Genomic DNA, 16523 nt, shown 5'->3' with positions numbered 1-16523 from the left:
ATACAATACAAAAGAAAGAAGTGTGCTTCTCAAGTAGCACTGCAGAAACTACCAACTTCCTCAGGTTGGAAATAAGCAGTGTGTTTTAGGTCACCCAACTTAAGACTTTGGAGAAGTATAAAACCTTATTTTTATGTTATATAGGCCTTGAGAGAAAACGAATAAAATCAGCTTGAAGGCTCTGGAAAATCATGTTCATTCCTGTTTTGAATAATTAACTATTACTATTACTAAATTACATTGTTATTACAAAAGATGTTCAAGTTAAATAAGGACAGGGGCCTTTATCCATTGTTTGCCAATTAATACTCAGTGCCAAACACACTAAGTGCTACTTCTTGGCATACAGTAGGTGATTAGTATTTGAAGTATTAGTGAAAACAGGAAATAACTGCATAATCTAGGTACAGAGGAGAATTTCCAATGCATTACTAAGGTAGAAACTTCATAAAGGAGACTGGTAGATTTAAATACCTTAAAAATAAGTTGATATGTAACAGTCTGTAACAGCAAAAACTACTTAAAGGTAACACATTAATAATGGGTTAACAGCTACAATTTAAGAAGTGTCTATAAAAATCAACAACAGGTAAGTAAAAAATTAATGAATAGGCAACTTACCATAGAATAAATACACATGATCAAGAATGAAACAAAAATTCAATTTGCTAGTAATACAAACAATTCAAATTGAAATAAAAATGGCTCTCACATTTCACTCTCTCATTGCAGAGATTTTAATAAGTTACAGCAATAGTTCTCAAGGTGTGGCTCAGGGAACCCAAGACATCAAAATTACTTTCATAATGATATAACACATCATTTGCCTTTTCTATTATCATTCTTTTTATGAGCATACACTGGAGTTATCCAGAGGCAAAATGGCATCACAGCATATTACACACAGCAGATATGAGAAGCATGCTTCCTTCTCTTAAGCCAAACATTAAAGAGATCTGCAAAAATGTGCAATACTGTCATTCCCACTATTCTGGGAAAGAAATATAGTTATTTTGTCAGTTTTCACCATATTGTTATTTATTAAATATACCTTATAGTCATATATTATAGTCATTAACTATATTTAATTATGTAGATGAATATAATTAAAAGGTCATTTTACAATGAATATTTAGATTTCTCAGTTTTAATTTCTAATATAGCAAATCTTGATAAGCATACATAAGCAAAAGTTCTTTGGAGTCTTCAAATAATTATTGAATATAAAGGGTCCTGATATCAGAAAGTTTGAGAACCAGTAGGTTATACTATCCAGTACAAACAGAGGGCATCCTTCAAGCAAATGTTTCCATTTCTGTGCCTTTATTCTTAGAAACTTATCATGATTTACACAATAATATTAGCCTCAAGGATGGTTAATGTAATAATTATATTAGGGGAGTACTAGAAACAACCTAAATACCAAACAATATGGGACTGGTTATAAAGAAAATTTTATACCTGCACAAGAAAATAAGCTACCATGGAAAAAATTTTTTATGTTGATACATAAATGAAAAAAGTGGGTCATAAATTATGCATATATTATACTTGTTTTTATTTTTTGAAATTGTGCTTTAGAACTTTTACACAAATATTCATAGCAGTATTCGTGACAGCCTTAAACGGTGAACACCATAAATTTCCAACAATTGATGAATGGATAAAATTGGTACATCCAAATGATGGAATATTATTTAGTCATAAAAAGGAATGAAGTATTGATATATGCATGAAGCTTGAAAACATCATGCTAAGTGAAAGTAGCCAGACACAAAAGACCACCTATTTTATGATTCCATTTTTATGAATTCTCCAGAATAGGTAAATCCAGAGAGATAGAAAGTATGTTAGTGGTTAGGGGTGCAGGGAGGGGATGGGAGAAGAAAAGACAGTAACTGCTAATGGATTCATAATTTCCTTGGTGGTGATGAAAATGTTCTAAAATTGATTGTGGTGAATGCACAACTCCGTGAACATTCTAAAAGTGACTAAATTGTACTATTATAGTTATGTTAGTTAGATCAATAAAACTAAACATTTATGTATCTTTGAAAGTTGTTTTCTCATTTCATCTCCCCTATAGCTTTTAAAGTTTCTAATGTAAGTTTCTTTTTAGAAAGAAATGTTATTAATATTTAGAACCTACTAAATCTTATTCTCAGGATAGTTTTATCATGTAATTAAATGTTCTCTTTTGATTGTTTTAAATTGATAAGGCATATATTTATAACATTAAACCATTTCTTCATATATTTAATATATATATGTAAGATACCACTTACCACATAACTCTTAATACCAGGGCCACAGTCAAATACTAGAATAGAATAGCTAATAACTTAATTTTAATGCATTTCTTTCCTAGACCTAGGATCTACTTGAAAAATGAAAATTAAAAGTACATTCAATAAATCTGGATTACTTTGAATGGAACCCACATACTCAGAATAGCTAAGTTTCTTTAGAAAGGCTGAACCAATTATCAGGCTACTGAAAGTTAAAAGACATTACCTCATTTCCATTCTCCAGCGTTCTTCTTCTTCTCTTCTTCGCCAATACTCCTCTTTCTGCATTTGCTTCCTCATTTTCTCTTCTTGAATCTTTCTTGCTCGAATACTAGGCTTTACTTCTACTTGCAAATCTGGATTTACTTTTTTCTGTTAAAATATACAAGACATTTAAAAACTAGCAGCTCTTCCAACAGTCTACACATACTTTTAAATCACAGAATCCCATATATTCTTTCATCAGAGGCTTTTAGTTGCAAATACCCATTATAAAAGTAAATCAGCAAATGAGTTGACTCACAGGAAAGGCTGAGAATACATTAATAAACTTTCTTTTTTTTCTCCCACCCATAATATTACCTGTTTAACTTTACAATTACATCTTTCTATGTGAAAAGTATATAACTTAGTAGTGATCAATGAATGAAATTCTTAGGGGATTAACAGGTATTTAATTTTCCTCTACTTGTTTGTAAACAGATGACTTTAAATGTCTTGAGTTGGTGATTAGTTTCTTTTCATATAAAAGTATTGCCCTTTAACAAACCTCTTTGTTTAGAAAACATGTATCTAGTGCATTAGTCCAGCCTAATTAAAAAACTTTAAATTCAGTATTTAGAGTTAACACTTGAAGTGTTTTTCATGAAGAATTCCTCATCTCAAAATTCATTTTAGTGGGAATTCTACCAAAACAGTTTAAGTGAAGCAATTACCTTTTCATGAGCACTGATGTAAACAGTGTTATAGTTTTATTTTGCCACCTCACAAAAATAATGAAATAGGTTATATTGTTCTGACCTGTGTATAACAAATTGATCAGTAAAGACCAACAATCTGAATCTAAGACATGAGATGCTAATCTTGAGTGGGAGTTCATGGGCTCAGTGAGTTATGTTCAGATGCTTTGTTTTGCATCTAGAATGTTCCAAGATGCTTTAAAAAAGATGCTTGAAATTTTACTCACTTTATATTGAAGTCTGTGTCTTCGCCCTTTTAAGTGCATCTCCTTAGCATTGGGATCATTAAAACTGCACTCGCATAATTTACAATGGAATCGAATTACTTTTCCTTCATCATTTCGTACCTTGATATGGAAGAAAAAATTCCAGAATCATAAAAGGAATGCTACAGTTGAAGATCCTATTCATGAACTTCCACAGATTCTCTGATAAAAGAAATGTTGTGAACAAGTTTAAGAAAAATGTAAGAAGTAATATAATATTTTAATAGTTTTAAGAAAAATGTAAGAGGTGATGTAATATTTTAGATTATTTAATATTTAAATCCTTTTAAATATAGAAACAAACTAAATATTAGAAATTTTAACTGTGGTGTGCAAGATGTGTTAGCATGTATTTATTTGTAATTAATTTTCATACTTTTGTCCAATTAGATACATTAAATGCTCTAATAAATAGTTACTGAATACCTCTGCTACTGAATACATGTACTGTTCTTGAAGATGGAGATAACATGATGAAAGGCATTATTTTGGTATACTAGTATCTACAAAGCTGAAGATTTTATACATATAACTGTATAGAAAGCCAAAGTCAATTTTTTCTAATTCCACGACCAGTTAGTTAGGAAGACAAATAGACGGGAATGTTATTAGGAAGTCTATATTGTTCTGGAGTATATTACTACCTAAGTCTGTAAGTACGTAAGTTCAAATTGTGCAAGCTTTCAAGACTGGCTCTGAATGCAATTCCTTGATTACTTAATGACTATCACTGGAGATTATGGTGTTCTGGCTCTGTACACCTTTTAAGAGCTGTAACTTTAAGTTAAAATTATATATGAACTATTTACAAACTATATAACCCAGTTTTCCATCTTGTAAACCAAGGACCCAACAAAATACATTATTTTTCTTGATGGGGGAAAAATATGAAGGTACAAATATTTACCAAATCTACTGTATATGCTAGGCACTGTACTTCATCTAGTTTTCACAACTTTGAGAATACCCAAATTGAATAGACATGGACACTGAAGTTCAGAGAACTCATACATGTTCTACAATACAGAGCAAGGGTAGTGCTATACCACTTGATGTTACTCTTTCTGCTAACAGCAAATACTTTACAAGTCCCTTTGATGTTCCCTCAACAACTCTGTTTTTACCGAGTTTACTTTTACCTGTAAAACAGGACTAGTTTTCTAATCAGCTTGAGAAACCAAATAAGCAAGATCTGTTAAATCAAGAACCTCAGCTTTACATAAGAAATTAAGTGATTGTTTAGAGTAATAAATAATCAGCTCTTTGTCAACATATTTGCTGCTCATAATTTTTTGCTTTTTATGTTGACGATAGTTGAAGGATAATTACAAGAATGCCTACTAAATAAATGGGAAGTTACTTTACAATAGCAGAGTGCTGATATTAGCAGAGAAGGAGGTAAGTTAACAAAACAATGTGATGTCACTTAGGCAAATTTAAAGGGTATGCTTTTCAAAAACCTTTAATGAAGATTCTTTTGATATTTCTTCATGAGTAACCTAAATCTAATTGAATATAATTTAATTTTACATGTAAAGCATGCATGCAACAAAGTGATAATGCTTTTTATCTCATCTCACAGCATAATCTCCAATTAATACCTCCTCCACATAATCATGGCCCACTGGCTGCACGTCACTCTGCAATGCTGCAAGAGATGCAGGTGTAACTGGGTCTGACACTGTGTCTGGCTTTACTTCTGGTATCTGAACAGAAGTGACAGGAGTGCTTTTAACACATTCAGCTCCTTTTAAGTCTTCTGTTTTATTTCCTGTTGATTGCAGCTTATTACCACCTAGGAGAACATAAGAATTACAGAAATTTCAGGTATCTTTCTGTATAAATGTATAAGCTGGTACAACAAAAACTTCATATAAAGTTCTTATCTTTTCTACCAATAGTCAAACTTCTACTTGGCATACAATAGTTCAGAATTTTGAAGAACCTCATAAACCATTTGGCTTTTAATCCGATTAAAAAAATACATGTGGTGATATTCCTTCTCCCCCACCCAATAACCCTCTCCTTCCCCACCACACTCTCATAACATCAAATACCTAAAAAGGTAAGTCTAAGCCTAATTCATGTATGTATCTTTAGTTCCTTGCCAAGGAACTGAGCACTGTTCCAAGTTCTGGTAATATGAGATAGTACAGCTGCCTCTGAGGCGACAACTTATGGAAGATATAAGTAATAGTAATAATACAATGTGAAAAGTGCTATAGTAAGTCTGCATAGAGTACTGTGAGAATGTGAAGCAAAGTAGCCATTGCCCTTTAACCTGACCCACTTAGGAAAGGCTTCACTAAGGGTGTGACACTTGAGCTGGGCTTTGAAAGAGGAGTAAAAAGTATGAACTGGCCAGGCAGAAAGAAGAGAATGTCTACACAGGAAGGATAGTGTGTACAAAAAAGAGTATTAACATAGACTTAAAAAGACTATAGTAAATTTAAGGAAGACTCAGTAATTCAGTATGAACTACTACCTAAGTAAAAGTTAAAATAACCGATGTAGGGGTCAGACTGTGAAGGGCCTTCGATGACATTATCTAAGGGATATAGTTTTTTCCTGTATATGCAAGGGGAAGGCCACTGAAAATTTATAAGCAGGAGACTAATACAATTTGAAATGTATTTTTAACAAAATGACTTTCATAAGTGTTGGGAGACTGGATTAATCCGCAAGGAGAGAGAAAGCTCTGAGGAAGAGACTTTGAAGGCCTAAAAACAAGGTAGTGGCTATGAAGGAAAGATATTTTTTGTAGCGATAGAAACAAAAGGACTAGGTAAATAACCAGAGGAGGCAATAAATAATAAATAATGTCATGAAGTTTCCCATGTGGAAAAGCAGCAATTTTATGAGATTATTTCATGGTACTCTTGTGATGAGGTAAGAAGTTAGAATGAGACACTGGCAGGCATCCACAGAGCTGTACAGATAACCAGAGAATACCTAAAATATGGATGGATCTAGAACTCAGGTTGGGAGGTTTTGAGTTTGCCCCAATTATTTCAAAGTCACTGCACACAGATATGAATGACACCACTCATGAATACTGGGTGAGTAGAGTGAGGCAAGAACCAGAATCAGAACTTAGGAATACCACCATTTACTGACATGAAGGAAGGAGAACCAACAAAGACACCGGAGAAAGGGGTGTATCAACACATAAGAGGGAGCGAGAGAGAGCTGTATCTTAAGTTTTAAGGTACAGCAGTCACTGTGTCAAATATTAGAGAGGTCAACAGGATGAAACCGAAAACTGACCACTGGGTTTGGTAATTAGGTCTTTGGTGACTTCTGAAAGCAGTCTAAGAGCAGAGCAGAGTGGAAACACTATAACAGACTGACGACTGGAAAGAAGTATAGAAGTATAAAAAGAATTAGGGTTACTGGCTTGAGAATATTATAGGAATGAGAAAATATCTGTTTTAAGACTATTACCTATGAAGACACAGGTATACCTATATGGCTGAAGGGAAGAGAGAAAAAAACCATTAGAGGTCTAAGAACTGGAGGAAAAAATACAGATACATGATAGAACAAGGTCCCAGAGAAGGGAGGACACGAGTACTGCAGTGTAAGCAGAAAGGCTAATCCTGGAATGGAGGAGAAACATCATTTTGCTAGAGTTAGGAGAAACAGAGAACTTCAGTACTTGCCAACAAAGTTTATTTTGGGTGTAGATGTTTTCTTGGCAGCCATATTTGTAGGCACTGCTGATACTTTAGTGTTGGATGTGCTATTTAGAGACGAGTTTCCTGTAGTTGTAAGACCTTTCACTGAAGAAGCTGCAATTGATGAAGTATTCACAGAACAATTGCTCGATGCAATGCTTGAAGGAGAGGCTGTTGGTTTTGAAGTAGACACAGCTGTTGAAGAAGTAGCTTGGCTGACAACATTTGGTTCTGTTGAAGGAATGGGTTTACCAAGTTTCGTGTGTAATTTAACCACCTACAAAATAAAAGCATATTTATTTGTGAGGAAACTCAAAGAGTAGATTTTTAAGTTTCCCTAAAAGACATTATATGAAATGAAAACCTGAACTCTATTTTTCTTTGTTGTACTTTTTCTGTTATATATTTTTATACACAAAACTCATCACTTTCAAAATAACATCTGGGAAGCAGATATGGATACATGTTCCGTCTGCCACCAGGTGAGGGAACTAAGGTGAGAAGGATGAAATGACTTGGCCACATGCATGCCAATCAAGACAAGCATAACAAGAGGAGGAAAATAATGATACAACTAATTTCCAGTTGGAATAAAAGATCTAGTTCAATTCAAAGAAGGTCTTTAGTCTTTTCCTCTTTAAGCAATGATTATTTGATGTCAGCTTTACATATATTAGCATATAAGCAAGTTTTCAAATTTTGAAGCCACCTTTACATTTTTAAATCCCCATTGAAAAAGTAAAAGAAAACAGAGTAAGACATGAGGGTGTGTGGGGAAAAAAACACCTACTTTCTGATGCTTAGCACCACGAATGTGGGCAGCATATGCATCTGCTCCTGTGCAGGACACATCACAGAGCTCACAGCGCAGCTGGTTCTGAGTCCCACGGGCAGAGCTGTTGCTGCTGCTGGTATTTTGTGAGGCTTTCAATGCAGCTTCTTTTTTTTTATGTTTTTGTCCTTCTAAATGTTCTTTATAAGTCTGTTTCAAACAAAAAGGGTAAATTCTGCTAATTTTGTCTACATTTGAAATTATTCAATTCCAAAATCTCTAATACTCATTTAAAAATGAGGACTAAACAATTGTAAAAGCAAGTGAACAAGAGCATGTGGAATTACCTATGTGATCTATCTATGACTCTGTATCTTGTTTATTACCAAGAATACAGTCATCTAACACCAATTTACAGATGACTTTCGTATGCAGCCATGCTTTCAATATAGATAACTACTGTCACTTTTAAGAATTTGCATCTTTTGCTCCTTATATTAATGCTGGATAGAGAATAATTGACAGTGATCTTTCCACAAAGAAATTATGTAATTATAGGATTAAGATGAGAGAAGAAAATGTATCTACATCATGAGAAGAAAAATAAAGTTATTGTATGGTAACAAGCCTTTACAAACAGGCATGTTTATTTACAGAACTGACTTTTCTAACTTAGAATGCACTTTAACATAGAATTCCTGTCACCTTGAACAAAGCCTTTGAAAAATACAGACATTTTTAACATATACAAAATTACATATATTTGTAAGGAAAAATAGTATTATTGTAGTACTAGGCAGCAAAATAGTGAAATATATGTTAAAAATTTTCTTGAAGGCAGCAGATTTATTAAAATGAGAGGAAGTTAATAAGGACTGCTGGGTAGTTTGTTTTTTTCTTGAGTGGGGCCAAATTGTTCCTTTTAAATCTTATTTTTAAAGTTGTTTTTAAGACAGACAATTAGTACATAACTGTGTATTCTTCATAGAATTTCAGAGCCAGATGAGACTTGAGAAATTATCCAAAGTGATGACTCTCTAATTTTTAAACTAGAGAATTCTTTCTCCAAATAAAATCTTATGCACAAGAAAAGTTGCTCTGTGTTTTCAAACAAAAGAGGGAAACCTAAGACCCAGTCATTTGATTCTCCTCTCACTAGTGGTGGCCTCAAGTGCCTCCATGAACAGTATTAGCCTCAATTATTTAGGAAAAATCCTTATTATGTAAGTGAGGAAACAAAAGCCCAAAGAAGTTAAAGGCCTTCAACTTGCCCAAGGCCACATGATTAGTGACGGCACCAGGACTGGAACCACGGCCCCTTACATCTAAACCGACTTACTCTCCCTTCTTACGTACATGCCTAGACTCTTAACTCAAAATTTCAGTATTTTCGGGCTCTCTTGTCCCCTCCTGGCATTAGCCAGGAGCTCGATTCTCTCACTTTATTTCTAAATAAAAGCTTGTACCTTGCTCTCCTAAAAAAAAAAAAAATAATAAATAAATAAAATTCAGTATTTTCCTTTAAGGCTCATTAACCCCCTTATGGCACTGCCTCCAACTTGCAGAAGTACCATTGGCCTATTCTTGTGTAACCATTCAGATACCCAAATCATTGGTCAGCCTTATATACTCAGAGGTGCTGCTGTTAACCTATTATCCTGGAGCCATCGATATTTACCCTTTCATGTTGGTGCTACATATTCAACAAACCTGTTAGAGGTCTACATTTGCCACTCATACCATCATCTCCTTTAAACAGTCATCACAGAGTAGTTTCAATGTAATTATGTGGCTGGAGGAGAGGGCAGGTGGGCAATGTCTGCAGCCACCCAGGATTAACATGAAATGATGTTGGTTCTTAATAAAGTTGGGAAGGGAACTCAACTCCCTAGATTTTATAAACAGACTCATGTCTAAGTCACATATTACAAGGTGTAGCAACCAAGGAAAAAAAAAATTGAGGTTCTACATGCTTTATTAGTTGATATTTTTGAAAAAGATATTTCCCGTACCCTTCTTGTTCCCATAGTTCCTACTCCCTCCTGAAGATTATACAGAAATAAGTGACATTTTCTATAAAGCTTATACAAAAGTAAGTCTCAATGTTTTCCTGAAAATAATAGATATAATAATAGAAGAACTTATTTTAAGGATTTTTGATATTCCAGAAAGCCAATTTTCTTCTGAGATTTATATACTCCAAAAAATAATACATCTACAAAGTCATCTTTAATGCAAGTGTGAAAAGCTCAACTATCTCTACAGTTACCCTTTTTCAGTTGTAAAATTCTATTCATACACTCAAAATGGACCTTGAAGAAGAGCTAAGGAAATCAATAACCAATTGTCTCAAGTTGAAAATTTTGTATAAAGGCTATATGCTGTGTGTGCTAAAAAAAAAATGAAAATCCAACCTTACCCCCTAATCACAATTATTTTGAATATGAAACTTTTAAGCTAAATTTAAGTTTTATATAAAGAGCAAAGTCTCTTTCCTGGAAAAAAAAAGTTATTTGCCCATTTTCCATTTACATTCATAATCATTTTTACAGTTTTTTTCTTAACAGAATTCTTACATCTCAATACAAATACCTTTAAAAAAATGACTGTTTAGTGAAGTATGTATGTGTCACCTAAAAACTAACAGCAAAGATAATGTAAACATTATCTGTAGGCACAAGAGTTAGAGTATCAACCATACTGAGCTATCAGCAACAACCATTAAAGACCGGTGGTAAAACACCCAGCGTAAGTACCTGTGGTCCAGCACAGCTGATCTTACAAACATCACAATAGTGAATCTGGGGCGGTTTGGGAGGCTGTTTTGGCTTCAGCTGTTTATTCTGGAATGGCGCCTTTTTAGTGAAGGTGGTCCCTGTCCAGGCGGCGGTGGCAGCAGCGGCGGCGGCAGCAGCAGCTGCCTGCTTCTGCTGCTGCTGCTGCTGCTGGTAGTAGGAGGAGGCGGCCGAGTACACCGCTGCCTCATAACCTGAATAAGACGTGCCTGCAAACAGAACCAGAGGCCACGTTACACAATCGTAAGAGGCCAAGTTCAATGTTATGAATTTAATTAAAATAAATTCTGCTAATAATAAAGGCAGGTTTGCATGTGCATATTTACAAATAATGTATATCTCACAAAACTCAGGAAAAAAATGTATTCATCTTCCTTTTATGTAAGTCAATCAACAAGCATTTATTTACTCAACATATGTCAGGTGTTACAGAGATTAAAAAGTATAAGACTTGGGTTTTTGCCTTCAATGAATTTATGAGTTCACCTGGAGGGATGTGATAAACTTATATGGTTACACAACTTGCAAACATTCCCTGAATTCCCTGAATACAATTTGGAAAGTGCTGGATTTGGAGAAGAGTCTGAACTAGGATACTAGATAGGAAAAAAAAAAGGAAGTATGAAAGTAAGATTTGACATACCTGGTGGCTAAGAAGATAGAATATATGAAAGATGACGAAAACACACAAAGATGACACCAAGCCATGGGCTGTGCAACCAGAGGGGCAAGGTGAATAAAGCTTAGCAGAAATCCTTGATATGGAGGTACAGTTCAGGTAAAAAAAGAAGAACAGATAGAAGATTTTGGAATTAAGGACCAAATACACTGGTTCTCATCTCACAAAAGATGAAAATGCACCATATTTTCCGGTTAAATGTATGGATTCTATCCATTTCCATTGTTCAAAGTCATGAATGAATAACATTAAACTAGGTATTGACACAATATATATAGATGCTGTTTCTGTTCAGTGACTTACAGATTTAAAAATCTATAAAGGTTTTAAATGACAAAGTTACTGATTTTACTTATAAGCCTACCTTAAAACTGGAAAACTTAGCCCTTCTAAACTAAGATCTCTGGAACATGGTGGACTCCCTATTTATCATATTCCAGTAAGACTTTTTTCCTTGTAGTAGAAATGTGTGGGCAAAGTCATAAAGCTTAAGAGAGAAATTCTTAATTGCCAGGATGACATAGAAAAACTACTCAAAGAAAACTGAACGTTGGTCTCTCAAATGCAGACTGCTATGCTGAAAAGTTAAGGACTTGTGACCCACTAACTTCAATACTTATCTACACACACAGGAAGAAACAATGAATTGGAAAGATGAGAGTTAAGAGGCATGAGAAATCAGAATCACAGAAATCTGAAACTGGATGTATACAGAAGAGTTAAGTAATTTTCATAAAAAGCCTTCCTAGACTTTTATGTCAGGATATTTAATTATCTAAATGCTTATGAAGATTACAAGACAGAAAGTATTTAGTAAGAGAGGAAAAAAAAAATCTAAAAATTAAAGGAAGAAGTAAGCATATCAATAAGCATTTGACCAGTAAAAAAAAAAACTGGAAAAAAGTTGGTAATAATTGGTTAAAAGAAAAACTCAACAGATAAACTCCTTACTGGTTAGTCCTACCAATGTCCTCTATTATTTAAGAATGTGATAAAAGACAACAATTAAGCTACAACCAAATACTTTCAAATTTATCTGCAGAAACATGTACAGTTTAAATTTCATTCTTAAACCACAACCATAAAATTGTACAGTCAAAAATAACAGAATTAAAGGCTCTATAACATCTCACTAAAAAAAAAAAAAAAAAAAAATAACAAAGCTATTTTTAGATCATTACTGGTTAGGATCATGACTTTTATATGAAATTTTTATAACAGACCTTTTCTAAATGACTACCTGTTATATATAGAAATAAGATAAAGCTCAGTTTTTGAATACTAAAAGTTTCACTTAAAAATTATTTTTATTAAAAATGCTTATCAATTAGTAAGTTACATAATTCTAACAGTTCAGATTTTTCAATGTACAGTATCAGAAACAAAAACATACCATTTTAGTAATAAATCCATTATGCTACAAGCCACCATTTACTAGGAACCAATATTTCAGAACTCATTTTAACAAATTAAAAAGAATAAATGACCTACCTAAATTGTAGCTGATATAAAATTGCAGACACAAAACTCAGAATCCCTAATAACGATCTCTCTGGATGGCAATTTCACACTGTACATCACATCTTTAAAAAGTGCACAATACCCTTCGATGTAACAGTCCAAATTTAAGAATTTATCTTAGAGTAACAATTGGCAGACATACAAATCTTTATATACAAGGATTATTTTATCCAATCTTGTTTCTAGTTTTTCCCTAATATGGAACTGAATGTCCCAAAATAGACATTTTAGAATACAGTACATCCATACAATAAATACGTAGCTGTTAAAAACTATGTGTTTCTAAGGATAGATCTTAGTTTCTAAATACCACTGGCAAGTAAGAAATCACGGCTCCTTTGCAAAATGGCTGATTTTAAGTCTAAGGCAAGAAAAGCTCAATCTGTATCTGTAACATTTTATGGTGCCAGAAAGGAAACAAGTGCTCAAAGACTAATGATGCCAAGCCTCAAACACTGAGGAGCTAGTTTGAAAAGGATCCCGGTGGCCAAATTTGGGACAATGTGTGCTTCAAAAATGAAAAATGAGAGTAATGGATATTATACTACATTGAATAAAAAAGAGTAAGTCCATATTAATACTAAAAAAGAAGGGGGAAAGGACTCTGTTTCCTTAGAGAAGGATTCCTAACAAAGGATTTTGTAACCACCACTGTAGAACTTGATTCAGTTAAGAGATTTTTCAAAGGCTCTAACACCACATTGAAAGTTGGATAACAGATTCACAGTTTATTTGGTTAATTATAAAAGGAAAAAGGTATCTTTACAATGGAGAAATTCGGTAGTCACTTTAGCCAGTGATTATACTTGGCATCATCAATGAATAAACTGACATTATTTATGTGCTCCTGATGTGATGAAGTGTAAAGCTTACTTAGTTTCACTGAATCTAAGCAAAACAAAAATGAAGAAATCAGGTAAATTCAGTTTGCAGGATATTCTACAACCAGCAGAAACCCTGACAACTCACAAGACAACTGGTCTGAAACTTCAAATATGTCAAGGTCATGGGAGACAAGAAAAAAATGGGATTACTCTACATTAAAGGAAACTGAAATGAGTAAGATACGACAACCAAATTCAAGGCAGGCCCCCTTACTGGACTCTGAATTTAAAACAAAGCACAAACACATAGAAAGTTCAGCCATAAAAGACATTTGTGGACAATTGAAGAAATGTATTAGATAATATACAAGTTCAATTCCTTTTTATATTTGCATTGTGACTATGTAAAAGAACGCCGTTTTTCTTGGCAAATACATGCTGAAGAATTCTGGCCAAAGAATCATGTCATCTGTAACTTACATTCCTGAACAATTTGAAGATATGTTTTAAGAGGAAAAACACACCAAATGTAACAAAATACTAATAATTAGTGAATCTAGGTAAATGGTATATAGGCAACTGTCCTATTTTTTTAACTTTTTTGCAGAATTAAAATTTTCTAAAATAAGTTAAGGGAAAACAATAATCAAAGGAATGCTATATCTCTATATTTAGTGACATGGAAGGACATTTAGAATGAGAAGAAAGCAATTTACACAGTAGTATGTATAGGACAAATTCGTTCTTATAAATGAACCATGATGCTTATATAGAAATACTCCTAAGGAAGAAAAGCAAAGGAAAACATGCCCTAAAGTGTTAATGGCAGTTAGTGCCTAGGAGCTAAATGTCCAATGACTTAATTTTTCTCTACTTCATCTACAGTTTCTAGTTTTAAAGTGATATATTACTCATTCAATAAAGCAGTACATAATTTTTTCCATTATGGGTAAGGTTACTGAAGCAACTGAGACAGAGATAAAGGCAAAACAGAAAAGAGGAGGAGTACACATAAAAGAGAAACAAGGAATAGGAAAGGATACAATCACACTCCTCCATTTTGTTGATGCTAATGTGGATATTTCTTAAAAATGTATCCACTCAGATTTCACTGAAATTTCATTTACAGTTATAGCTGGTTAATCAGATAAAAGAGAGGCAGAAAAGTTGTATGTGGGCAATCCTGAATGACAGATTTAGGAATTAATAACATCTCTTCACTCCAATTCATTTCCACATGGTTGTCACAGTTAACTTACAAATCTGCTCCCACTGCTCCCTTAAAATCTCTTTGGCATCCTTCCTGACCACAAGATAAAGACAGACACCATAGCAGAGCCTTCATGGCTTTTCACACAGGTATTTCCAGCCTCATCCTTTCATCTGCCCATATATCCTATATTCTAGCCACAAGGAACTGTTGTTCCCAAACATGCCTGCCTAGTTCATTGCTGTATTTCTAGCACTTAACTTAGTACAGCATTTGACAGAGTAAGAGAAAAAGACAATCTCTGAGAAATTAAAAAAAGCTTTTAATTCAGTAGCTAGGCTTCTAACATTCAGCTACAAGTATCAAGAAAAAACTCTAATTGCCCATGCCACAGTAAATCCTCCATGGAACAAGATACAGTATTAAAGAATAAATAAAAGGCAAAATACTAACAAGTCATACAGTAGTACAAGGCTACATGGCTACAAAAAACAATGTGTGATTTTGATCACAGAAACTCTGCAAAGTACCTCAGCTGGAAATTGGTTAAGAGTAGTGGACACAGAAAGAGGGTTCTAGTAACTGTACTTCTCCAGGGAAAATATATGATTATTTAAAGAAAACAAAGCTATTTTGTCCTTCCAGGAAACATGTTATATAACCACTATGGATGTTTACAAAGCCTACCCAATATTTTCAAGATTACTTATTACTGATAATAAATAAGAAGAAATAGCTTCTGAGCTGAAATAGATAATTTGTAATTTAGTATTTATCACTGGTATTCCCTGAATGTTAACTGAGTTCTCAAATTCACTTTGAAAAGTCAGAAAAGAAACGAGCCTGTAAAATACTAGGTGTTATTTTCTCTAATTGTAATGCTAGGCCCAAGACTCATGACTAGCTTTCAAATGCCCAAATAGCATTTTAAGTTCTGCTAAAATCTCCTGGCTTAAAAAAATGCATACAACTAAGTATGGTCCATTTGTCACCATTATGCACATAAATATATGAACATAAATATATTTTATGCACATAAACACATTAAATATGTATTAAAAATACTTGCTCTTGATAGATTGGTGGTAGGATTATTCCACAGAAAATCAAGATAGATCTAGTACACATCTCTTTGTAATTTGTTTACTCGTTTATACAGAGTCTCTAAGTCTTACCAGAGTAAGTAACTGCTGTGGTACTATAAGTAGCACTCTGGGTATAGGATGGCACCACAGTTGCTGCAGCTGCTACTGGCTGAACGGTGGAAGATACAGGATAAATGGAGAAAGTAGTGGTAGCCGGACTTGGTGTGGCTGGTTTTATGGCTGTTACTTGTCGAGTTTGCTGGGCTTGTGTATACTGAGTTGCACCTTGACTATAACCTGCTTTGGGAGCTAAATTGGGAAAGACATATCAGAAAATTAGAAGAATGAACCACTATAGTTATTGTACCAATATCCTTGAAAAACAGTAAAAATAGGCATAAATATTAAAGTTGACGCTAGTAATTTCTTCTCGGCAAAAAGCATACA

At 33.7% G+C, this 16523-nt stretch overlaps 1 protein-coding gene across 3 annotated transcripts in view; it reads right to left on the bottom strand.

The window, feature by feature from the left end:
* The window catches only part of ZFR (zinc finger RNA binding protein), a 70448-nt gene that overhangs the window by 35072 nt on the left and 18853 nt on the right, over positions 1-16523 (bottom strand). For all 3 annotated transcript variants that reach the window (XR_008995316.1, XM_057496062.1, XM_057496065.1), the window contains 7 exons: positions 16167-16385; positions 10719-10966; positions 7981-8172; positions 7176-7467; positions 5115-5308; positions 3475-3594; positions 2515-2660 (listed from right to left, as the gene is read on the bottom strand). Coding sequence is in view for 2 of the 3 variants with exons in the window: in XM_057496062.1 (XP_057352045.1) it covers positions 2515-2660; positions 3475-3594; positions 5115-5308; positions 7176-7467; positions 7981-8172; positions 10719-10966; positions 16167-16385 (1411 nt within the window). In the remaining variant the exon portion in view is untranslated. The remainder of the gene's footprint in view (positions 1-2514; positions 2661-3474; positions 3595-5114; positions 5309-7175; positions 7468-7980; positions 8173-10718; positions 10967-16166; positions 16386-16523) is intronic.

Source organism: Manis pentadactyla, chromosome 2, assembly GCF_030020395.1.
Source record: "Manis pentadactyla isolate mManPen7 chromosome 2, mManPen7.hap1, whole genome shotgun sequence".
NCBI classification, from domain to species: domain Eukaryota; kingdom Metazoa; phylum Chordata; class Mammalia; order Pholidota; family Manidae; genus Manis; species Manis pentadactyla.
This window is presented reverse-complemented; position numbering and strand designations above follow the sequence as displayed.